We start from the raw sequence: 25744 nt of genomic DNA, 5'->3' as shown, positions 1-25744 counted from the left end.
TGCAGCCAAACAACAACAATAAAAACACCAAACACTAAAATAAAAAACTTAACAAACCATGATCAAGTTTACAAAACCCACCCTTTGCACACCATTTTTCCACAAAGGTTTGTAAATCATCTTTCATTTGGAAAAAAGAAAATTCCATGCGTAACCTTGCCATGACTAGAGCCTTAAACACAATTACCACATCACATAAAATATCAGCATTTGCCAGGAGCTTTGCTTTTCTTGTTTTGTAGATTGCTAATTTTCCAATAGAAATTAAGAAATTAGCAAGAGCAGTCTCAGAGCGTTTTTTATAACTAAGTGGTGTTCCAAAGATAAAAACACGTGTAGAAAAAGAAAAGTTCATACGATTAAAAAAAGTTGATAAAAAACCAAAGAAGGGAAAGAGTCTTGCACAATCTACGTAAGCATGGAAAAGGTCTTCAGAAATCATACAAAAGGGGCATTCCACTGAATTATCCTCATTAAAACGATGTAATAAAACATTGGAGGGCAACACCATATGGGCGAGTCTCCAAGCAATATCACCAGTCCTTTTAACAATCGGTGAAACATACATTGCAGACCATTGCGGATGGGAGGGAGACCCAGAAGGCAGTTTCTCTTTCCATCGAGCCCCAAAAGAAAGAGGCACGTCGCGTCGCGAAAGAAAGAGTTACAACGAGGGAAACCGAACTGAGATACACAAACGATACAGTCTCTTTTTATCCTTGCTGGAAAGTGGCGATGAGGATAGCAAGATAGATGTTGTGGTGCTATCAGCTGGCAGGCTAGAGCTAGCACAGATCTGTGGTGGTGTACGGTGGTCACCATTGTTGGCGGTTGAGCTCAGGCCCAGGTGCCTAAAAACACACAGGATTTCCTGTAGGACCTTGGCTACGCTCCTCAAAGATCTGATGCCAGTTCTTACTTGAAGATGTCCTGCGGAGAACCAACTGTTCCTGTTACAGTCACGAAGGTCCCGAGTCGTTTTCACGCCAGCACTCACAAAACGTTGCACAAAGGCACGTGAGCGAGGAATAGCAGGAAAGAGGGCATTGTAGAAAAGGGGTTCCCGGAGGAACCTTTCACTGTTGTATGTCTCCATTTGGCGAGTTATTGAAATGGACCGCCAGACGTTCAAGACATCTTGGTAAAAGTCAGGGAGCAGCGAAGCATCGACATGTTGCAGCTCCATGAAGAAGAGTTCACAATTGTACCCAAGCATGCCGGCTTGTTTTAGTATACAGTTTGCAGTCGATTTCCAGGGCAAGGCCTCCAGAAATATAAAACGACGAGCTGTGGAGACTCGGAAGGCCATCACCCGACAAAGAATGTCCACAAGCCCATGACCACCTTCTGCCAGTGGGAGGCAAATAGTCTCTGGCTTTAGCCAGTGTTTGCCATCCCAAAAGAAGTCAAGTAAACATTTTTGGATTGACGACACCAACGTTGCAGGTGGCTGCAAGGCAATCATTTTATGCCATAAGAGAGGGGCCACCAGGTTGTTAATGACCAGTGCACGACCTCGGAAAGACAAGGTCGACAAAATTCCTCTCCATCTGTTTAATTTGTTGCTGATTTTGTGGAGCAAACCATCCCAATTCCTTTTGACAAAGCCTGGGGTTCCAAGGTAAACACCGAGGTATTTCACACCTTCTTTTTCCCATGTCAAATTCATAGGGAGAATTGGAAGGGCAGAAGGTGGCGTACCGCCGACCCAAACTGCTTTGCATTTCGACCAATTAATTTGCGTTGTACATGCTTGAGAGTAAACCCGTAGGCACTCAAATAGCAGAGCAATGTCATTACTGCTGCGAACAGCAACACATACATCATCAGCATAGGCCGAAATGATAACGGGATTTTCTGAGGGAGTCACTGAAAATCCCATAAGAGAAGATCGTAAACGAATCAAAAGGGGCTCAATGCAAAGAGAGTACAATATTCCAGATAAGGGACAGCCTTGCCGAATTCCCCTCCCAATCCGCAAAGGTGAACAGAGACCATCATTGATTTTGATCAAGCTAAAAATGTGATTATACAATAAGGATACATATGAAATAAAGGATGCCCCAAAACCAAATTGCTTTAAAATGTGAAACAAATACTCATGATTAACAGAGTCAAAAGCCTTTTCTTGGTCAATAAAAAAGAGACCGGTATGTTGTTGTTGAAATGCACACACATCCCACAGGTCTCGTACCAAAAAAATGTTATCGTGCATAGATCTGTGCATAACACAGTACGATTGATCCTGATGTATAACTGTGCTTAGAACAGTCTTTACACGGTTAGCTAGCGTTTTGGCAAAAATCTTGTAATCTGTGCAGAGAAGAGAGATTGGACGCCAGTTCTGTATCAATTGCAGGTCGTTTTTCTTAGGGATAAGGCAAACAACTGCACGCCGACAACTAAGGGGTAACAATCCCTCACGCAGACTGTATAAAAACACTGAGTGCAAAGCAGGACCAAGCATGTCCCAAAAGGTTTTATAAAATTCAGCTGGTAGCCCATCAAAACCAGGAGCCTTATGATCAGCAAGGCCATCGAGCGCAGTTTTAAGTTCACCGAGAGTAATGTTCTCATCCAAGACATGCCGTTGATGCTCATCTATCTGCGGTAAATTGGTCGTAATATTCTGCATTGCAGGCACATCATTGGGCTTAAAGGAAAACACATTCTCAAAATAAGACCGAACAAAGTGAACAATCTCCGTATTATCACTAAGAATATGCCCATCACTAGCCCGAAGACTAAGCATTTGCTGGCTCGCCTTCATCGTCTTCTCAAACTTAAAGAAATCTTTACAACATGTGTCTGACGACAGTAAACTATTAACTCTCAGCCTGACTAAGGCACCAATACCATTTTCTTGAATTAATTCCTTAAGCAGAGTTTGTTTTTCAAAGAGGAGTTGACACCGTCTTTCATCACTGAGGACCTCAGCACCTTCCTGCAATCGTAGAATTTCTTGTTTCAAGGCATCAATACATAATTGTTTACTTTGAGAGCAATTGGTTTTGTATTGCTGACAGAAAACACGGATCTGCGCTTTAGCATAGTCCCACCACTGACAGAGATTTAGGAAACGATGTTGGAAATCCACAACCTTGTCCCAAAAAACCACAAAGGATGATTTAAAGAAAGGATCGCTCAGAAGTGAGGTGTTAAGAGACCAATACAGAGTGCGGCGTTTGAAGCGAGGAAAGGAAAAGCACAGTTTTACCAAAGAATGATCAGAGAAGCCTGAAGGGACAATAGCCGTATATGTCACAAGGTTGACAGCAGAGTTAGGAATATAAAATTTATCAAGACGAGCAAGTGAAAGATGATTTAGTAAAACCCGACACCAGCTAAATTGCTGCAGGTTTGGGTGTTGTTGCCGCCATACATCGTTGAGGTCATGCCGCGAAGTTATACTGGAAAGAGGCCTACTTGAAGCTGGATGTGGCTCTGCACTGTTCCTATCTAAAGTTGGGTTTAAAGTACAGTTAAAATCACCCCCTAAGCACAACAACGTATCAGAAGAGAGGTGTCTCAGGAAATTAAAGGACTGATTAAAAAAAGTTCCTCTATCTGTGCTATCACTTGGAGCATAGACGTTAACAAACATAAATCGTTGCTGATTGTATTCAAGCTCTACAGAGGCTAGATAGCCTGGTACGATTTCCTTAAAGATGGGGGGGGAGACAGACAAACGTGAACTGACAAAAAAAGCAATACCCGCACTCACAGAATCTGTATTACTAAAAAACCAAGTGCCAATCAGCTGTTGCTGCCAATCAGCCATGCAGTCTGCAGTGGCACGGGTTTCTTGCAATAAAAGTACATCAATCTTTTCCCTCCTGGCTAATTGCACAGTTTGGGACCGACGCAGCTGACTGCGCCCACCATTAATGTTCAAGCTTGTTATGTTCATAGAAACATAGGCAGCAACACAGCCATTACAGGTTTAATTCTTTCCTTGCTGTGACAAGGTACCTCTTCAGTCTTTTCAGTGATTGATCAGAAATATGAAGGGCCGCAGATTGTTGTACAACTTCCTGAGCCCCACTAATGAAGGCGTGAGTATCAACGAAGAAATCGCAGATTTTCACGCGCTTTTTACGGTAAGTTTTTTGTAGGAAATCCACGATTTCAGCAGGAGGGACGGAGCCTCCAGAGACATGCTCCGATGAGAAGTCGGCCTCACCATCACTCAGTGAGGCAACGGAAGAACCCCCATCAGAGTCACAATCATTGCATTGAGAGTCCATTGCTGAGGCAACAGGCTCATCGACGTGAAAATCTGAGACTTCAGCACTATCGCCCTGCTGACCATGAGCTTGACAAGGCTCAGCTGCCTCAATGGAGGATTCCACAGACAGATCACTAGTTCCAACACACTCACCACTCCCCACAGAGGGAGGGGTGGCACAATCAACACAAGCTTCATCAGGGGACACACATGGAGGCTCAACCTCACATGGAGGTTTACCCTCAGAACACTGGAGAGACTCAGGTGCTGTCTGGCCAACACATACATTTTCAGCATTTATCACATTACCCTCAGAGTATTCTGAAGGCGGGGGAGGTTGAGCAATTTCCTCAACTGGAGGAAACTGCTGAGGAGGAGGTCGCGCTCCACCATAACCTTCACTAACCACTTGAGCGAAGGTTGGAGGACAGGCCAAGACCTTAGTATCAGGCTCGTTGAGGTCGCTAGAAGGTGGGAGGGTTCTTTTCCTGGTTCTCTGTTTGTCTACAATGGGGTTTGCATCAGCACCACCCATACTGTTTACCTCATCGACAACGATCTCAGTAGAGCCCTGCTGTTCATCACCATTCAGGCTAGTGGCTCTATCTGCGGACTTTTTCGGGCACGAGTCTTTTAAATGACCATATTGACCACACTCAAAACAAACTAGAGACTCTGTGGAGACAAAGACCCGATAAGTGTGACCTTCGACCTTGAAAGGCAATACCGCATTTAAAGAGGTTACACCACGCGGTAAAATCATATAAACAAAACGACGAAAGGACATGACGTGTTTTAAACGGTTATTTTTCCCTCGTACAGGAACCAAAGTAACTGAAGAGACAACAGAACCAAGTTTGTTTAGTTCAGTAACCAGGTCTTTGTTCTTAAGGAACGGAGGAGCGTTAGAGAGAGAAACCCGAACTGCCGGCGTGTCGAGTGGACATACCTGAACAAACACGTCGGGAGCAAAGAATAGCCCGTGCTCGACTATTTGAGCAACCATGGGCACTGTGGAAACAAAGATTACCACGCGTTTATTCATGCGAGAAGCCGCTTTTACATTATCCAAACCGATTAACTCTCCGACCGCAAGGATAATGGCCTCCACATCGATTCCCGATGGAGGTGAGCAAACTAACCCATGCTTCCGGGTTAGCGCTTCAAGAGACGTGTAACGAGAGCTATCCGCCATCGTTTACACGTTTAAACAAAGGATAAATGTATAAAGGGTTAATGAAGCCAAAAAGCTCCAGTAAACAAACGAAAAATAAAAATATTTACGAAAAAAGAAACGGAAAAAGGATTATGATTTGTAACACGAGGCGAAAAAAACCCGAAGAGGGAACCGCCCTAAGGGGGAACCTTTACCGGTCTCACCACGTGTGCTCTCTCACTTTCTCACTCTCAAGAGGGGGGGGGGGGGGGGGGGGGGGGTATGATAACGTGGAAGGGTGACACACAAAAGACGGAACAAAGGTGAGAAAAGGTAAGGGGAGGGTAAAGATACAAACCACGAGCACGGAGCTACAATGCCAAGACACGAACAGACGCCATGACACCGCACCCAACACACGAACGGCCAGCAGGGGGCGCGAGAGAGAGAGAGAGAGAGAGAGAGAGAGAGAGAGAGAGAGAGAGAGAGAGAGAGAGAGAGAGAGAGACAGACGGACAGACGGACACAGAGACACACACAGACACACAGGAGTGCATGTGAGCAAGAAGCCTGGACTTTGAAAGGTTGGTGTGGAAGGTATTGCTCATTGAATGGAATCTGCACCCTGGCAGATCTGGAGAGAATGAATAGCTGAAAAAGCAGAGGTGCAATACCAGATGAGATACAGCATAAGATTGAAAGATCAAAAACCATCTACAATGAGAAAACAGCTGCCTTTGTGGAACTGCTTTTGATAGTTGATGCCAATGATTTTCAGAGCCTTGACATCTAAGGCTTCTTAGAGTGTGAGGTTGAATGCAAGTATGCCAATCCACAAGGAAGTAATACTCCATTATGCCTCGATGAAATGCTTTTTAGGCCATGGGAAGTTTGGCAGAACCAAGGAATGACTTTGCCCAGTGTAGAATGACCAGTGGGCGCTTGCCTTTAATGGCCGAGTTCAAGTAGATGTGGTTTTCCCAGGAGAGATCATGGCTAATGTTGAAGCCCAAGACTTCATGGGACTAAATTTCTACCAGAGGTTGGTTGATCAGAGAAGTACATTGATGAGTAAGTTTGCCTGACAGTCCTTGTGGAGAGAAACTTGAAGGATGTTGGACTTATCGAGATTAAAGTCTGCAGCCTCCTCACTCTCTGCAGACCTGGACAAAATCACAGACTGGTCAAACAAGTGGAACATGTCTTTCAATCCTGACAAATCTCACACTCTTACGATGTCTCTCCGACAAAGACCGACTGGACAACCCTCCCATCTACTTTCTGAATAATCCTCTCCAAGAAGTTCTGTCACTCAAGCTTTTGGGTCTCACTATCTGCCATGATCTTTCCTGGGAAAACCACAAATATTTATTTATTTATTTAATTTTTTTCTTTTCTTTTGTATACTGAATCAAGGCTCGTGAAAGAGCTAACATTTATTTCACAAAAAATCAACCAAACAAACAAAATATACAAAAAGAGGGAGCGGAAGACAAGATGGGGAGAGAAGGGGAAGCAGGGAGAGGGCTTGAGCACACAACCACAACATTTGAGAGCAGGGAGAGGGCTTGGGGGCAGGAGGCGTGGGAAGGGGAGGGGGGGGGGGGGGGAGAGGTATAAAACACAAGGGGACCGAAATTAGCGGGGGTAGAAAAGATCAAGGTTTTGGATGGGGGAGGATAAGAGATGGTGGTGAACAGCTGTTTTAAAGACCTGGAGGGTGGAGTGGGATTGAAGAGAGTGAGGGAGTTTGTTCCAGAGGTGGGAGAAAAGAGGAATGAAGGAGTGAAGGTGAGCAGAAAGTCTTGATTTTGGCAGTTTAACCATAAGAGGGTTGCAGGCAGATCTTGTGCGACCTGTAGGAATATTTGGGGGACAGAGCCCAGAGAGGGCTGGGGGGGGCAAGGCCAGAGAGGAGTCGGTAGAAGACGGAAAGACCACCAACCTGCCTGCGGTGAGTGAGTGAAAGGCCCTTGGAGTTAGCTTCATCGCGGGAGATTCCAATGATTCTGAACGCTTTGGTTTCAACAGCGTGAAGACGGGCTAGGTGTGAGGCAGGAGCACCAGACCAGAGGGGAGAGCAGTATTCCATAGAGCTGCGGATGAAAGCCTTGTATGTGGTGAGGAGCTCAGGTGTGCCAAGGAAGGACTTCGCACGACGGAGGATGCCCAGTCGGCGACTGGCTTTGGAGGCCAGATTTGAAATGTGGTTTTCCCAGGAAAGATCATGGCAAATAGTGAGACCCAAAAGCTTGAGTGACAGAACTTCTTGGAGAGGATTATTCAGAAAGTGGATGGGAGGGTTTTCCAGTCGGTCTTTTCGGAGAGACATCGTAAGAGTGTGAGATTTATCAGGATTGAAAGACATGTTCCATTTGTTTGCCCAGTCTGTGATTTTGTCCAGGTCTGCAGAGAGTGAGGAGGCTGCAGACTGCCGATCTGAGAGATGAGGAATGGAGCGACAGAGAGTAGAGTCGTCAGCAAAGAGATAGAGAGGATTTTCAAGAGAGTCAGAGAGATCATTGATGAAGACCAGAAAAAGCACAGGGCCCAGAACACTACCTTGGGGAACTCCAGCCTGAACAGGAAGAGGAGATGAGAGAAACCCATTCAGGGCCACACGTTGACTACGACCAGAGAGGAAGTCCGCCAGCCATGCGTGGAGATTTCCATGGATACCAAAGGAGGAGAGTTTGGTGAGCAGAGCAGGGTGCCAGACCGTATCGAAGGCACGTGAAATGTCAAGGGAGACGGCTCTAATTTCCTGTTTGGAATTTCTAATTTCCTGTCTAATTTCCAAGCTGGCCTCCAAAGTCAGTCGCCGACTGGGCATCCTCCATTGTGCGAAGTCCTTCCTTGGCACACCTGAGCTCCTCACCATATACAAGGCTTTCATCCACAGCTCAATGGAGTACTGCTCTCCCCTCTGGGCTGGTGCTCCTGCCTCACACCTAGCTCGTCTTCACGCTGTTGAAACCAAAGCGTTCAGAATCATTGGAATCTCCCGCGATGACGCTATCTCTGAGGGCCTTTCACTTACTCACCGCAGGCAGGTTGGTGGTCTTTCCGTCTTCTACCGACTCCTCTCCGGTCTAGCCCCCCCAGCCCTGTCTGTGCTCTGTCCCCCAAATATTCCTACAGGTCGCACAAGATCTGCCTGCAACCCTCTTATGGTTAAACTGCCAAAATCAAGACTCTCTGCTCACCTTCACTCCTTCATTCCTCTTTTCTCCCGCCTCTGGAACAAACTCCCTCACTCTCTTCAATCCCACTCCTCCCTCCAGGTCTTTAAAACAGCTGTTCACCACCATCTCTTATGTTCCCCAATCCAAAACATTGATATTTTCTACCCCTGCTAATTTAACCCCAAATCCACTTTTTTGAAATACCAACTGCTTTCCTGGAAGTCCTTGGTGTCCTTGCGTTTTATACCTATCCTGCCTCCCCCCAAGCCCTCTCCCTCCCACACATCTCCCGATGTCCCTGCTCTCAAATGTTGCGTTTGTGTGCTTCCTCCCCCTCTCTCCCCATCTTGTCTGCCGCTCCCTTTTTTATATACTTTGCTTGCTTGTTTGTTTGATTTGTTTGTTTGATAAATGTTAGCTCTTTCACGAGCCTCGATTCTGTATACAAAAAAAAAAAAAAAAAAAAAAAAATCTCAGGCATTAGGTCTTTTAAAGAAAAATTCAAAAGATTTGCTGTGATCTGTACTAACTGCCAATCTGGGACTAGGATGGGGAACTGTTGCACATGACATGGAATCATCTACTAAATGATAAAGATAATTGGCCTCAAGATACTGCTTTTGAGAATGGCAGCCTCCATAGGTAGTGCAATTGATATAACTACCCCACATGTGAAATGCAAAGTGGGATTAGGCAATTGGTTCTCTGTTCCTTTTTACAGACATCAGCCGATGATCAAGGAACTTGATTTCAATTGAATAATATGTATTTTGAATACTGTAAAACACGAATCGGAACACAAATCTGCAGTTTAGCAGTACATTGGCTCTGAATTTGGCAAACTGTATGGAATCTCGTCACATGTGTGCATGTGCACAGAGGTAGCAAGTTTTTTTGTTTTTTTTTTACTTTGCCTACCAGTGAAGCAAAATTGAAAATCATTCTAAACTGGAAAGTTACTGTTTTTTTAGGGACGTCATAAAGGACACAAGCACCAAGCACAAATAACTAATTGAATATGTTAAACAAGGTGGTGTAAAAGACGTTGCCTCAATGGCGGTAAAATTCGGAAAAAAAGTTTTGTTATTTCTACACCATTGAAAACATTTTATTTTAATTGAATTAGGTATTCACTTGAACACTGTAGAACGTGAATTGCCTTGATGGAACTTCCAAAAACCTCCAATTTACCACTACTTAGACAAAATAGTGCGCCATCTCGACCAATCAAATTTTCTGCTCGCGCTCTCATCGTTGGGGAATATCGAGATTTAGACAAAATCTAAGCTCGTACGAAATATAGATCGTGCTCGGAAATGCAAAGGAAGAGTTGAAAATACCCTTCTCATGGCCTTTTTCTCAAGACCGTGCAGGGTATGGTGTTCTATGATCTTTCTAGTTCAATCATCCATTTGCAATTCTTCTCTTCTTCTTCAGCTATCCCTCTATTTGACGATGATATTCTTCCATGGTTATTCTATCTGTGAGTCTGTAAATATCTGTGAAGATGCCTCTGCATGATTTATTTGCCATGGAGAAACCATCCATTGCACACCGGCTTCCACACGGTACTTGCCAGAACATGACCCTTGATCCAATGGCAAGGAGACCAAGGCAATTGGAGATCTCGTTCGTCTGCAACAGCCATTGAAATCAAATATCTTCAGTTGACTGTTCCACAGTTGAGGTCTTGTAATAAACTCATGATTAGGGACTAAGTTGGTTATTATAATGGCGGTCGGCCTATACTCGCCATGTTGCAACACCGTCAAAGGATATATGTCATTATTTTTTAATGGGAAGCATTGTCACCTGCTGGTGCCACCACATCCTGGTGGTGCAGCCACCGCTGCTTGGTCCATGGCTGCTTATTCATCAGAGATACCCCTGTGTATTATGCGGATAAACTTCACTGAAGGTCATTCCACAATCCGCCACCTGTGGGCACGCTGAGTAGTAGTACAGCTCTGTGTCACAGTTTGCACATTATATGCACCAGAAATGGGTCATGCAGCTTTCTTGTATCTTTTTTCCCCATCCCACATTAGCTTCCAGCACCTCCTCTACAGTGTGTATGTTCTTGTATCAATTACTCTTAACAATCTGAATCTGAGTCATTCTTGTTGGGGATGGTGGGAATTCTAGGGTGAAGCCTGAATCTCAGAATTCCTGATATTTGGTAGAGTGAAACGTGTGTATATGTGTGTGTGTGTGTGTGTGTATATGTGTGTGTGTGTGTGTGTGTGTGTGTGTGTGTGTGTATATGTGTGTGTGTGTTGTTCAGACTGGTATGTACAAGGGTGGAGGAGGTCAAAATGTCATCCATATTTTTCCCTTAATCAATAAATGGCCCATTTGCACATTTATTCTGGATGAGGAATCTGAAAGGGAAGGAGGATGAGACTGGTAAGGGGAGAGGGTGGGGGAGGTGTGAATTTTTCTGGTAACTAAAGAGGAGCTCCTCCAAATTGATCTTTGTTTTACTGGTTGTCATGCAAATCATGTTGGTACCTCAAGTGGCAGATGCCAAACGTAGTTAAGTTGACCTTCCTCTTGTTCTCCATTTATTAATGGATAATACTCTGCACATAACAAGCTCGTTCTTATTTTATCCAGTCATAATGTGAGATATTTTTATCCATAAAACTTCTGTCCAGTCACACTTGTGCAATTTAAATATGAACCGTTCGAATGTCTTACAAAGACAAATATATTTTCAGTTTAATGTTAAGTGACCGCAGACGAGTTATTTGAGAAAATGTAGACCATTTTATATGAGACGATTCTTGTCGTAATTTAAGTTCGGGAACTTACTTTGTTTTGTTTTGATCCCAGAATCCCTCATTCTCATATACCCTCTGCAGTGTTGTCGTGTTTTTATAATACTATTACTATGGGTTTCCTGCCAGGTCTTCTTTTCTGGGATCGTTTATTAGATGGTCATGTTTGCTGAGATTTCCAACTTCTCCCTGAGGATTCATTCATTTCAAGAAAAGTGCTTATTGTGACCTCAAGAGGGTCTTGTGATCTTCAATTAAATGTTTTTCTTTTGCCTTTTGTGTTGGTTAATTGTTTTTGATAGATTTCAAATCGCTTGGCTCTTTGCTTTTTACAAACCACAGACTTGTACGTGCTTCTCGACTTCCTCCAACATACGTTGGGCCACCTCAGGCCTTGCAGGTCCTTCGCTTTGACATCGGGGCGATGTACCATACTCATGGAGATGTGGAAGGCACGGAAGGCTCTCCAAAACCACCGCCTTGTGAATCCCCTACCCATTTCAAGCAATGGGAGCAACGTGAGCAGGCCCCACCACGGTGGGGAGCATGCATAGTTTGTAGACCAATCAGAATAGCGGTGATTGGTTAATACAGTTGTTTTATCGTTGACTTTGGACCTATCTTTAACACCTTTAACCTTTAACACCTTTAACATTACCGGCACTGCCCTCTCTTGGATCAAATCTTACCTCTCTGACAGACGCCAGTTCATCTCCATCAATAACTGCAAATCCCCCACTGCTCCCCTCCCCCAAGGTGTCCCCCAAGGTTCAGTTCTCGGCCCCCTCCTCTTCATCCTGTACCTGTCCCCCCTTGGTCACTTAATCCGCCGTCATGGTCTCCAATTCCACTGCTTCGCCGATGACATCCAGCTTTTCATCTCCACCAAGTCCATCTCCACCGCCACCCACTCTGTCCTGACAAACTGCATCACTGAAATAAAATCCTGGCTTCAAATCAACTTCCTCAAACTTAACTATGATAAATCTGAAATAATCATCATTGGCCCAAAAACGCTCACCAAATCCACCCATAACTTTGCCCTCAACATTGACGGTTTCCCAGTATCCACCTCCCCTCACATCCGGAATCTTGGCATCATCTTCGATCAAACCCTCTCCTTCGACAAATACACTAAACAGATCACAAAGACAACCTTCTTTCACCTGAAAAACATCGCCCGTCTCCATCCATCCCTCTCCTCCATGGCTGCAGAAACCCTCATCCACGCCTTCATCACCTCCCGTCTGGACTACTGCAACAGCCTCCTCTATGGCTCACCCTCAATAATCATCAATAAACTCCAATACATTCAGAACTCCGCTGCCCGTCTACTCATCCATTCCCGGACCCGTGACCACATCACCCCCGTCCTTTATAAGCTTCACTGGCTCCCCATCTCCCAGAGAATCCAGTACAAAATCCTCCTCTTGACCTACAAAGCACTCCATAACCTGGCCCCATCCTACCTGACTGACCTCCTCTCCAGACACACTCCCACCCGCAACCTCCGCTCTGCTGGCGCCAACCTCCTGTCCCCCCCCCCCCCGTCCCCCCCCTGTCCCCCCCCCTCATCCAGACCAAATTCAGATCCTGGGGGGACAGGGCCTTCTCCATCGCTGCTCCCACCCTCTGGAACTCACTACCTCACACCATCAGAGACTCCTCCTCACTCGCCACATTCAAAACATCACTCAAGACCCACCTGTTCAACACTGCATTTAACATTTAACCCACAGCATTTAACCCCTGACTATCTCTCCTCCTCCTCCTTCCTTTTGCTTTGATTATTTACCTATTTATTTTTGTCTTTTTGCACTTGTTTTTTTGTACTCTGTCAAAGCGTCTTTGGGCTTCTTGAAAAGCGCAATATAAAATAAATGTATTATTATTATTATTATTATTATCTGAAGTTTTTTTTTTTTCTCGGCCTGATTTGTTTATTTGTCATTGTTTTTTGTATCTTTTTACATGGTGTACAACCATAGTAGAGGCATTATTAACTATGATCGAATCTCAATAGTTTGAACACCCTTCACCTCAAATTCAATCATTTTAATAGGGTCCATGTCGACCATTTTCACCAATTTGAACACAGCCAACTGGAATACCTCCAGTTTCAAGTAGAACCGTTTTTTCTGGAGCTACTTGTACTGTCCATCACATGGCAATTAAAATCCCCCATCAATTTGCTTATCCCACTTTACTGCACATTCAAATCGGCAAGAGTCAACTCAGCCTCCATTAACTCATGACAACAAAGTGCAAGTGAACACAGTGGAATAAAGAGATTTGTTTACCTGTAAAAATCATATTAGACGACTCGGTGAAGATGTCGATCAAATTATTATGGAGGATGCGGATGTATAGACCTCTTCACAGGAAATAGGAATGATTGAGACCTGTGTCATACTTCCTCCCCATGGACCTAAATTTATGTTATTGCTTTCTCCAATATCAGCACATCCAAATTATTACCCCGAAATTATTACCCTTTTCGCATGCAGAGCGAAAAGTGGGGTTAAGCAATTGCTTCACTTCTGTCTGTCTGTCCACCCGTCCATCCACAAACGTCGGTTTATGATTGAGGAACAACTTGATTTCAATTGAATGTTATATTTTGAACACAAATCGGAACATGAATCGTAAAACGAACCTGAAGTTTAGAAATACGTGTTCTGCACAACGTCTTTCTTGTTCGTTTGTTTGTCTGTGAACAAGATATCTCAAGAAAGTTGTGGATGGATTTGCACAAAAATTTGGTTAAAATGTTGGGTGTGTGACGAGGAAGAAATTAGATTTTGGTGAAGATCCGGATCCGGATACTGGAATTTTATAGTAATTCTTCACCATCGAGAGATTGGGCCAAAATGATATTTAGAACGATATCTCAAAAAGTTATGGATGTATTAGGACGACTCTTCGTGGATAGGTTGGTTGTGTGACATGGAGGGGTTATTTCAATTTTTTGTGATGATCCGGATCCAGATTCGAGAATTTTTTTATCCTTAAGTGATTCTTCGCCATTGAGAGATGGGGACAAAAACTATATATAGTATGATATTTTGAAAAGGTTGTGGACGAGTTGTGACAAAACCAGGTAGATGGGTTGGCTAGGTAACAATAACAAGCCAATTCAATTTTGGTTCAGTTCCAGATCCAGATTCGGCCTATCAGTGGGATACAAAACATAAACTGTTCAGTCTGGCAGAGGTACGCTCTCTACCGAGTGCCGTTCTAGTTGCAGACTGTAATCATACAAAATCTGTTCGAAAAATAAGGAAAGCCTTAGTCAATAGCAAGGAAGTTTTGAGAAGTTTCCAAATGAGTGCGGCATTGCCATTGTTTTATTGTGTCGCATAAATGTTTTTCTATTTTATATATAGAGTCGAGGCTCATGGAAGAGCAAGAACACAGAACAGATTAGGATGCAACATAACAAAAGGAACAGCAGAGAGAGAAGGTGGAAATGCCAGCAACAGGGCTGAGGGACAAAATGGATACAGAAGCAAAATTTGGGGGGGTGGGTTGGGAGGTAGTTTAACGGGTGCAGGAAAGCTCATGGATTTGGATGGGGGATGATCCGAGATGGTGGTGAACAGCTGTCTTGAAGACCTGGAGGGAAGATAGATATTGAAGAGAATGTGCAACTTGATTCCATATGTGGGGGAAAACGAGGAACAAATGAGTGGAGGTGAGCAGTAATTCAGGATTTTGGGAGTTTTACCAGAAGGGGATAGATGATGGACTGTATGCACCTTGCAGGTGGCCTGGGGGAGGGAGGGCTGGTGGGTGTTTTACGAGATGGTTATTGTATGCGGCATATTGTGGGTGCTCCCTTTTTCATCGGCAAGTGAAAGATGAGTGCCAAGCATGGAATGGTCATACTGGGTGGGCCAAGACCACAAGAGTATCGTCTGCCTCATTCAACATGCAATGTTTTACCTCTACGTTTTCAAATGCCAATTCAAATGCAAACGTTTTTCTTCTTGAATGCAGCAGGCATACCATCCAAAGGATGATTTAAGATGAGAAAAGAAAATATAGTTTTGCAGTTAAAAACTTACCCTCGTACACACAACTGTACTGTATTAGGTACACAAACCATAATGCTCCACACACATCTGTTATTGGTTTACTCTTTATCTGCATAATTTGGCACAATCTTAAGGAATCCAAACCGAGTCCAAATTCGACGGTGTAATTTGGTAATCTTGTTTACACTCTTGTACTGTGGGGCTTGGGTTGCTGCAGCTCACTGTTAGCAGGCGTACCTGCATGTACATGCCCTTACAACGTATTCATATGTTGGCGAGGCCCTTATACAACCTGGTAACACACAACAGGCATTTTAAGGCCATTTTCCCTGCTAGAGCGGGGGTTAGCTATGCAACCTGGTAAATGTGATCATATTATTCCAATCCTAAAGACATTACACTGGCTCCCAGTACACCAACTTAAATATTTTAAAATATTGCTGATAAGTTGAAGAGCCAAAAACAAATTAGTTTCTACCTGCGTTTGACCTAATCACACCTCACACTCAGGCAAGAACATAATTGTCTAACAACGGACTTTTTGTGATTGTCGCTCGGATGGACGTTAAACTGGCATCCCGTCTGCTGACATTAATTGGTGGACATTAAAGATCCCACGGTGTCCTTCGCGAAGAGTAGGTGAACTATCGCCGGCACCATGAACAAATTCCAAATTCCTGCCCTAACCTACAGGAGCATTGCATCAGCTGCACAGCTACAGCCTCAGCCAATGATGGCACCCCATAGCCTTGTGCTGCATATGAACGAAGATGAAGAAATCTAAAAGTATAAACTGTAGAGATTTCCCAATGTTCTTGTAATTCATGTAAAAGCACATTAATATATCTTACCACCGTTGTCCTGTATGTAACATAATAACAATCTTAATTGTCCTGTATCCAGGGAAGTTCCTCTTCAGTGATGCCCCAAGTTTAAAACATCATGTAAAAACATGAAACATCAAAAGAGTAAGAATATCAGGTAAAACATGGAAGATGTACTGAACAGCAAAATGGCTAAGATTTTGAATTTAACACTTGAATTGCACACGGTACAAATTACTTTTTGAAAATGTTCTTCTTGATAAGCGTATAATGAAAGCGTCTCGCTGATGGCAGTTTTTCAAGAAGTCTGTTCAAGAAGTAACTTTAATCGGTACAAACATGCATCGACTTCCTCTTCAATGCTCGCAAATATAGAGACTCCATACAGATTGAAGGTTCATCCACTTAAAATGCCAGCGTAATGACCTTTCTCAGTCGAGACTTATTTCGCACATTTAGATAACTATACCAAGAAAAAATGAAATGACAAAATACTTATCGGCAAGGAATTGGTCAACGTCCGCCTCACGTGTAACATCCAATTAATTCAACCTCCTGATAAGATACAATCTTTTCATTGATTTATTGTACCCAGCATCGGTATTTTCATCAAAAGTTAACTTGTTATCGATAATAGTGTCCAGCTATTTGAATTTGTTAACAATTTCCACAATTTATGGTCAAATGCTCATTATTGTGGCCTTTTTGAAAATCCAAAATCATCTCGTTGGTTTTGCACACATTCAGAGTGAGACAAGAGTCCCCATACCACTTCGTCAATGTGTCAATCTCATCGAGGTAAGATACAAAGGACGATTGATTGGAAAGACAACCAACAATGGCGGTATCGTCCGCGTACTTAATAAAGTTACACACTTCTTTGAGAGCCACACGTCCATTGGTGTACAGACTGAACAGCAACAGAACATTACAGAGCCAGTGTCACTCAGGGTCAGCCACAGTGCAGTGCCCACTATATCGTAAGCCATGAATAACTTTGCGACTTATCTTAGTGTCTGTCCATATCAAGCTATGAAAGTAGGTATTTGCTACTTTCACAGCTTCACATTGATTGGGAATCATGAGTGTCCTGGAAACTTATTGAATGAATGGACAAGTCATTTTTACCACACTGCTTGTTGGGATAGCCATTTATTTTTCCCTGATTTTTTTTTTTTTTTTTTGAAAATAAGAGGAAGAAATTTACATTTTTCCTTCACTTGTCTATTTTATATCTACTCAGATACATTACAGCAATTTTGTATCTAACAAACATCACAGAGGGTGGAGAGACCATGTTTCCAGTTGCGGACAACCAGACGTACAATGCTCAGGTAAGTCCACACGCTCACTCTATGAGGAGCTTTCACTATATTTGAACCATGCAATTATTTTTGGTTCATTATTCTAGCAAGGTCTCTATATTATTATATACATGTATACTTGTCACTAATTTATATCCATTAATTGAAAATCTTTCTGTTTTCTTTATTCAAAGACAAGATTAACAGTGGAGCAGTTAGGAAAAGTGGGAATAAATCAATAGAGGAAGGGAGAAGAAGGAAAATAGTCAGATGTAGGAGAAAACACAAATTGGAGGGTTTATTGAACATTTGAATGAAAAGGAATATATGGATATAATGGACAGAAACAAGAAAATGTGGCAATGGACCCTGGCTTTTGTTCATTCGAGGGAGCAGGGATGTAAGGGCAGGGAGTTTCGCAATTGAGGGAGAAGAAAAAGAAACCGATGAATGGTGAGGTTGGCTTTTGGGATGGAAGTGTAAGAGGAGTGTAAAGATGAACAGGTGCAATGGGACAAAATAAGGTGAAGGAGAAAGTAAACCAAAAGAGAATTGGTATGTGAAGGCAGAAGAATAATGATGCACGATCATCAGGTAATGTTGGACGTGTAGATTGTTGGTCATTGCAACATCACAGAAGGATCCTCAGGTCGAGGATGCAAATGCATCCAACATATATGCACTTTGAAAAAAATTATAAAAGTAGGGCTACACAATGCAAGGGGCGCCTTTGGAGTGTGTTACACCAGAGATAGATCTAGGAGTGGTTGTCGATGATGGAGGGCCGAAGCAGTCAGCGCAGTGCTAGGCAGCAATGGGAAAAACAAATAAGATTTTAGCTTCTATTCACAGGCACATCGTTTATAGAGCAAAGGTGGTGGTGTTACTGTGTTATACAGGAGCTTATTGAAGCCTCATCTCGACTATGCACTCAGTGTTGGTCAGTCAGGTTGAGGAAGGATGTAGCTACCATGGAATGAGTTTCTGCATGGAGCTACCAGATTGATTTCACGACAACATAAATGAAACTACGAGGAGTCACTGAGGAAAACTGGACTTTTGACTTTAGAAAATAGGTTATTACAAGGATAACTACTATGACTGTAACTTGATTGTGTGGTCAGTTGAAGACGTTTGCCTCATGTCTTTCATGACCTGGCTGGTTCTGACATTCAAACGATGTGGATTAGGGAAGAGATTTGGAATTTGGCCAGAATTCCATCAGCCATTGTGAGCATATGGTCCTCAGATTAGCATTCATCAGAGGGATGGTGCACTTTGTGATACAACCTCCTGCCTGCAAAGTAGCAGTCTGACAGTTCATAGTTGGGCCAAGCTAGACACCTCAAAGGCAAGTGTACTACCTCTAAACCATCCTGTTAGACAAGGCAATTACGTGGAAATATCATGGGAATAATTAAAATAACGAAGAGCATTGATAAAGAGACACATGCTTTTTACTATGTTGGGCAGTAACAGGATTTGGAGAATAGTTTTAGAGTAAATAATAGGAAAGACCGCCATCTTGCATCACACCGTCTTAGCACAGCACGATCACAATACAATGGAACGCACAGCATCAGAGTGCAATCAGGTACTTGACGAGGGTTTTTGCTGGGAAAATTTCAAGAGTTGTTAGTTTCATCAATTGTAAGAAAAATGCGATTGTTAGTTTCAGCTGTGCAATTATGAATCATTTCGACCATTTATTGGATAAGTCAGATCTGTTTGATAATATAAAGGTCGTGATGGGCGAGAAGGGATCCAGAGCGACTAACAAGGCAGCAGCATTGGCCAAACAGCATCCAATGGACAATAAAGTATCTGTGCTGAGTCTGGTCAATGAGTTGGAGCCTCTGAGTCAGCTTGTGACTGCTGGGCTCGGGAGGGAAGGTCGCCGGCAGTCTGGCCTCCGCATATCTGGTACTGCAACTTGGATTCCCTTTGGCCCTCACAGCATGCCTGAGTGTGATGTCTTGTCTGAGAGTTGTCTGATGTGGCGATATGGCTCTCATTTTGACAGACAGGATGGGCAGCTTGATTGGGCAGTTTTTGGTCCCAGCCATGTTTTTTGGACCTTCAAGCATCCGATTGAAGACTCAAGTAAAGTATTCTTTACTAAAATGTCTGGGTGGCCTCGTGGTGGCTGTGGGTGCTCCCAAGATGAGTGGCCATGTGACAGCGGGGTCAGCCATGCAAATGTATGTCGCATTAATGGATGGTGTGGTTCTGATTGGCATTGTTGAAGTTAGTGCAATTGCCTGAGGCCAGAGCACAGACATGAAGGGAGTGGATCTCAAAAACTGGGGCTCCTCAAGGAATGACATCGGAGAGATGGATGACTCGACTGTCTACATAACTTGATGGTGATCAATCCCCTACCGATAGCGGCAAAAAGGGGTCAAAACCTGAAGAGGTGGAGACGAAGGGCATGCCACTCGACAAGTGGAAGGCCTGGGACAAATGCGTAAACGGTTATAAACAGTATATTGGTGTTGTATGTGGGTGATGTTCTTGTTGGTTATGACAACAAGAACATCACCCACATACTGTAAATGCTTGGAGTTGGCCCCTTTAAATAGTGACTGACAAATTAAATGAATAGGAAAGTGGCAGACTGGATGTGATAAACTAATGCATGAGAGAAAGTTTTGTGAAAGATGAAAGTATTGCCATGTGGAATCGATATCAGCTGCTGGAGAGATGGTGATCCAATCTGATATGGCACATTGAAGTCCCTGTATGAGGTGGGGGGGGGGGGGGGGACGCATGGTGGGGGGTATGGGTCATGCAATGGAGGGTGTAGGACGCATGTGGGGTACAGAATGGGAGACATCAATGGTTGTGTGCCTGTATTCTCTGCAGACTGTACTTCTCATGATCTCTAATTATGACAAACAAAGACAGACATCATGAAGGGGAATGAAATGAAAGGTTATTGAAAGCGGAAGCAAGTCATGCTATAAGGTCAGAGGGATGATCCATGGACCAAGCGTTTGTGTGATCGACAAATTTAGAAAACAAGTTGTATGAAGAACTGGAGGAGATTGAGATGAGGAAGACAAAAAATGTGAGGCGTTCGTATCGGAGAGAAAATGAACCTTAAAATATAATGAAAAGCTTTTCAAGTATAAAGCAAATTAGTTATATCAGCAGATATTGATAATGAAAGATATAAAGAATGAGCAAAGGAAGGAAATAGCAGGCACAATGAGTTTTTGATTCATTTTTAACGAAGAAGGGGAAGTGTAATAGATGATTAGAATGGTATATCTTTACAGAGCGTTGGTGCTGCCAAAGCTGTTTCCTGGCGAGCGTAATACTGGGTGGTTTGCCCTTGCCTTCCCAGTTTGTAGTTATTAATGTTAATTTGCCCTTTTTGTTTCATTATTTATTTTAATGTGAATTACATATTATAACCACGATGTGCTGGTTCCAATTACTGTAATTCCAATTTTTTTCTTCATTCTTTGGCCAAGCCTACTGTGGCTGTCCATATATGTTTCTCTAAGGCAGAATGATTTCTTGTTAACACGAGCTAAAGGTGTCACCAACCTAAAGTCTGTGAATAATATGATGAAAACACTGATATTTTATACATTGACTGAAAGATGGATTCCGTGGGAGAAGAAAAGAATAGTTCTCACCAAATAGTCCTGACTGCTTTGACATGGCTGCTATATTCTTCCCCCATTCCTACCAATCATTTCCCTGTAATATAGGATGATTCCATCACTCTATCCTTTCATTCAGATTCACTTTCGCCATCCTCCCCCTCCTCCCCAACCCCACTCTTCCCATGCTCCTTCCATGTTTACTTTCCTGACTCCATAAATTATTGCTCTTTCAGGACACCTTGCCTTTACTTGAAGCCAGTCATGCTTGTGAACATGGAAATTTACGGATATCACCTCAAGCTGGCTCACTTCTTTTGTGGTACAACTATCTTCCAGATGGAAAAGGTGAGGGATGTGACACCATTCTATTTATATCTTTGTTTACAAAGTCTAAGCTCAGGGCAGGTAGAAGGCAACACACTGATAATAGAGAAGTAAAATAGCATACGGATACAACAGAGGGATGAACAAACAGCAGGGATAGAGAAGGAAACGGGGATGATGGATGGATAATCCTCATGCCATCAGGCGCATAGGGCTGCCAAGGCAGTTTCATTGGCTTGGGGGCACAATCCTGGATGAGTTGCCGCTCCAATGCAGGATACTCGACTGGCTCAATTTTTCCAGCATGCTGGTATTCATTTTGCTGACTTTGGAAGGATGGTAGGTTGAGTCAACTCTCCCAGTGATATTTTGGCTTGGCTGGGGCTTGAACTGAGGACCTCAAGATCCTAAGCCAACATTAACCATGAAGCCACCACCAACCTAAAGAAGGAAACATAGCAACCTGCAAATATAGATAGGAAGATGTAAAGGGGAAGGGAGGGTGGAGGCTAATGGAGATAGAAAAGACAACAGGTAGGGATGGATGATGAACTAAGAAGTGGTGGTGCACTGTGATTTGAAGCCCTGGAGGGAAGGTTGCCAAGATCTAAGCTCGGAGCAAACAGAAGAAGGACGTTTTTTCAGGCCAAAGAAAGAGGGACAAAGGAATGGAGGTGAGCGGTGATGATGAATTTTGTGAGTTTCACAAGGAGAGATTTGCTGGAAAAATACGTGTGACTTGTAGGGATGGAGGATGGACATTGCCACAAAAGTGTGGAGGAATCAAGACGCAAAGACGCAACAGAATACAGAGATTCCCCCAACCTGTCTGCAGTGGGAAAGCATCAGACCTGCTTCTGCTTCCTTGTGGGAAATGCCAATGATGTTCAGAGCTTTGGATTATACTGCGGCCAGGAGTGAGCCTATACAGGAGAGCAGCACTCATTTGAGCTTCAGGCAAAGGCCTTGGTGGCTGTGGGGAGTTAAGAATTCCAAAGGAGGACTTGGTACAACAGAGTGCTCAGCTTTTGGCTGGCTTTGGCAGTCAGCTTTGATATATGGTCTGTCCAGGATATGTCTTATCACCTTATGTGATATCACCTGGTGTTGGCCTAATGGTTAGGGCGGCGGACGTGGGATCCTAAGGTCCTGAGTTCGAATCCCGTTGAATTAACGCCAGGTGGGGTTGACTCAGCCTGTCATCGTTCCGAGGTCGGCAAAATGAGTACCAGATGACTGGCTTTCGAGAGGCTTTGCATCAGTGGTGGCCATGCCCCCAGAAAATGATACAACCAGCAGCCACAAGCTGCACACGAACCACTACCAAAACAGGTTCCAAATGTTAGGTGAAGCAGTTCAAATGTATTTTTCATTTTTAGTTTGATTTACACCTTTTCAACACAATAGTAGTTATATTTAACTGTTTTAATGTACAATCTGACCCTGACAATTGTGGTCCCACATTTGCGGGTTCCGCGTATTCGCGGTGATACAATGCGACCTGCTTCTATATTTGCAGCCTTGTGTCCTGCGTATTCAGTTTTTCGTGGGCGCAAAAAAAATTCCCACCAGCAGCACACATCACTTCTAAAAGCATCTTCCACACGTCGTGCATAAAACAGCTATACGTGCACGTAAAGCATCCCTCACCACCCCATTTGGCATTTGCGGTTTTTCGCGGGCATATTCGTGGTTTGCTTTGACATTTGCGGCCATGCGCTCCATGTATTCGTGGTTTTTCACAGGATTTTATTTTTTCCTTATGAATCATGAAGTGCCAGGAACCTATCTCCCCTTTTTTCTTTGAAATAATGCCCCACATTCGCATATTCAAAATTCGCGGCATTTTCCAGGAATGTGTCCCTGCGAATGTCAAGGTCCGACTGTATTTTACATCCTTGAGGTAAGTCATATAAATGTTCCTCTTGTAATTGTAATTACATTGTTTTAAACCAAACAGACTTGTCACTTTCCTCTCATTTCATATTGCCTTTTTCTACCTGCTAGGATGGGTTGGTGAGCAGGATGAGTTTGGCCTCCACACTGGATGCCCTGTGAAACAAGGAATGAAATGGATAGCAGTGGCACGTATTGGATTGTGCTTACCACATGATTCTCCAGCGACTTTAGGATCTCACTTGGAGCATCAAGCAAAAGAGATGGTTGAGTCTGAGCTCGATAGGAAGCCTGAAACTTCACTCGAGAAGAAGGTTGATGGGGAAGTGGAGCAACGACGAAGTGAACTCTAATATAATTTAATGGAGATGGTGGTATTAAGACAGCTGATATAGGCTGAAGCAGATGTATTGTTGTACAAAACATTTCTTTTGGCAATATTTTTGTTTTTTTCATTCATGTTTGAACTACATTTTAGGACTGTGTTTAATGCATCATGAGATGCAACTCGAAGGTTGATTGGGAGTAGCTCTTTCCTTGTTCCAGTGTCTGTACCTTGATGGTGTCCCTTACTCCGGGAAAAGCGACAAATTGTATGTACACCATAGACAAGAATTGCAATATGTTCATGAGACACTTTTTGTCTATACTGTGATTATAACCGACACATGTCATCTAAGGGCTGGCAGGATGGCCTTGAGGTACACACACTCTCCACTGAGCTGTCTAGCCTTGTTTTGTGTCTCGGCCTAGCTATAAACAGTCATCCCAGTGTTTCACAGGCAGGTTGATTCATCATGTGTGCCGTTCCTCAGATGGACGTTATATTGGCTTATGTCCCATCTGCCGGCATCAGTTTGTGGACGTTAAAGATCCCATAGTGTCCTTCGCGAAGAGTAGATGAGCTATCGCCGGCACCTGAAGAAATTCTTAATTTTTGCCCTAACTCCTGCTGGGAAGGCAATGGCAAACCACCCAGTATAATCTTGCTAGGAAACTGCTTTGCCACAACCATTGCACTGTAACAGAGTAAAGTTCATCAGAATATGGCATCGAGAGTTCAAACATTCCCCTTCCAGGCTGTGACACGAATATGAACTGAAAAATAGCGGCTCAAAGCCAGACAATAATTTTTATTTTTTAAATGGAAATTTAAACCCAAACAAACTCAAATGTTTTGTGAGTTTTATTGGACTTTTTTCCAAGTCCTGAGGACTAAATGCCTCCTACTTCGGATGGCCCCAACGGGCTTAATATCGGGCAAGTGTAGCAATGTATTCACAATCGAAAGGCAGGCAAGAAACATTTCTTGTGCTGTTGGGATGATCTGCTTGACTGGAAGCATGAAGCCATTGTTTCACTTGTCATGAAATAAAAAAGCAGAGTTTTTGAGGCTCAAATCATAGGTCCAGTCAATGGAACTTCCAATGGCTCCATCTGCGGATGGTGAATTATGGGTGACCACAAAAACGGTCCTCACCTTATCTCTAATAACTTCTTCCATGCGAATGAGATCCTATTACTTTTTGCAGGCTAGCAAAGTGGAGTTCGTTTATTGTCTGCAGATTTAGTCAACATGCCGTAGACAACTAAAGAAAAATCGTTTTCAGACGAAATTCTTCAAGAAGACAAACCGAATAACAGTAATAACTAACAAAATTCATTCAATGACTGCAGTACAGAATGTGTCGCAGTAATAAACAATTATTTTTCCCACTGAATCCAAGTGTGCCTGCAGCATATAGAGGCCGACATCTGGAGCATGTGCTCCAATTTCAATCAAATCAATGAAATTAAAGATATCCATCTGAAACTTTCCATGGTGATCATACATCATGTGAATCAAATTCAATAAAAAATAATAATAAAGAAGGTTAATTAAATTGTATGGATACCGATTTTTGTGGACACCCTTCAAAAAAGGGCCATTGAATGAGGTTTAGTGTACATATTGAAGACATTGTGATCTCAATATATTGCAGATCATTCTTTATTTTTGTAAAATATATTTGGTGACAATTATTTCCTTCTTGCAAATTCAAACTGCATTTTCTCGTTTCTTTTCTCATGAGATATGCATCATATGTAAAGAACAGTTCTGTTTCTTTTGTATAGTATCGAGGCACATGAAGGAACTATAAGACAGAACGGATCACGATGTAACAGAACAAAAGGAACAGTAATAAGGGAGAACAAAATAGAGGGAGACTTAGGGGGAAATAAGGGATGTGGGGAAGAATGAGAGCAAGGAGAGGACACAGGGGGTGGGAAAAATGATACAGCTGCAAATTTTCAATCACAGAAGTGGAAGTTAAAACTGGAAACCCAGAAAGAGGAGGGCTTGGCAAAGGTTAAAGGTTATTATGGTGGTAGAAAATATCATGGTTTCGGAC

At 43.2% G+C, this 25744-nt stretch overlaps 1 protein-coding gene across 1 annotated transcript in view; it reads left to right on the top strand.

Moving 5' to 3' along the window:
* The window catches only part of P4HTM (prolyl 4-hydroxylase, transmembrane), a 100280-nt gene extending 76658 nt beyond the window's left edge, over positions 1-23622 (top strand). Inside the window, exons 6-10 of the mRNA XM_078779009.1 lie at positions 11692-11886; positions 17454-17544; positions 21365-21476; positions 23309-23358; positions 23463-23622. Coding sequence (XP_078635135.1) covers positions 11692-11886; positions 17454-17544; positions 21365-21476; positions 23309-23358; positions 23463-23513 — 499 coding nt within the window. The 3' untranslated portion in view covers positions 23514-23622. The remainder of the gene's footprint in view (positions 1-11691; positions 11887-17453; positions 17545-21364; positions 21477-23308; positions 23359-23462) is intronic.
* The last annotated feature ends 2122 nt before the right edge of the window (positions 23623-25744 follow it).

This window comes from Myxine glutinosa, chromosome 5 (genome assembly GCF_964187855.1).
Source record: "Myxine glutinosa chromosome 5, kmMyxGlut1.1, whole genome shotgun sequence".
Taxonomy (NCBI): domain Eukaryota; kingdom Metazoa; phylum Chordata; class Myxini; order Myxiniformes; family Myxinidae; genus Myxine; species Myxine glutinosa.
Note: the sequence above shows the minus strand (reverse complement) of the source record. Positions and strands in the feature narration are given on the sequence as shown.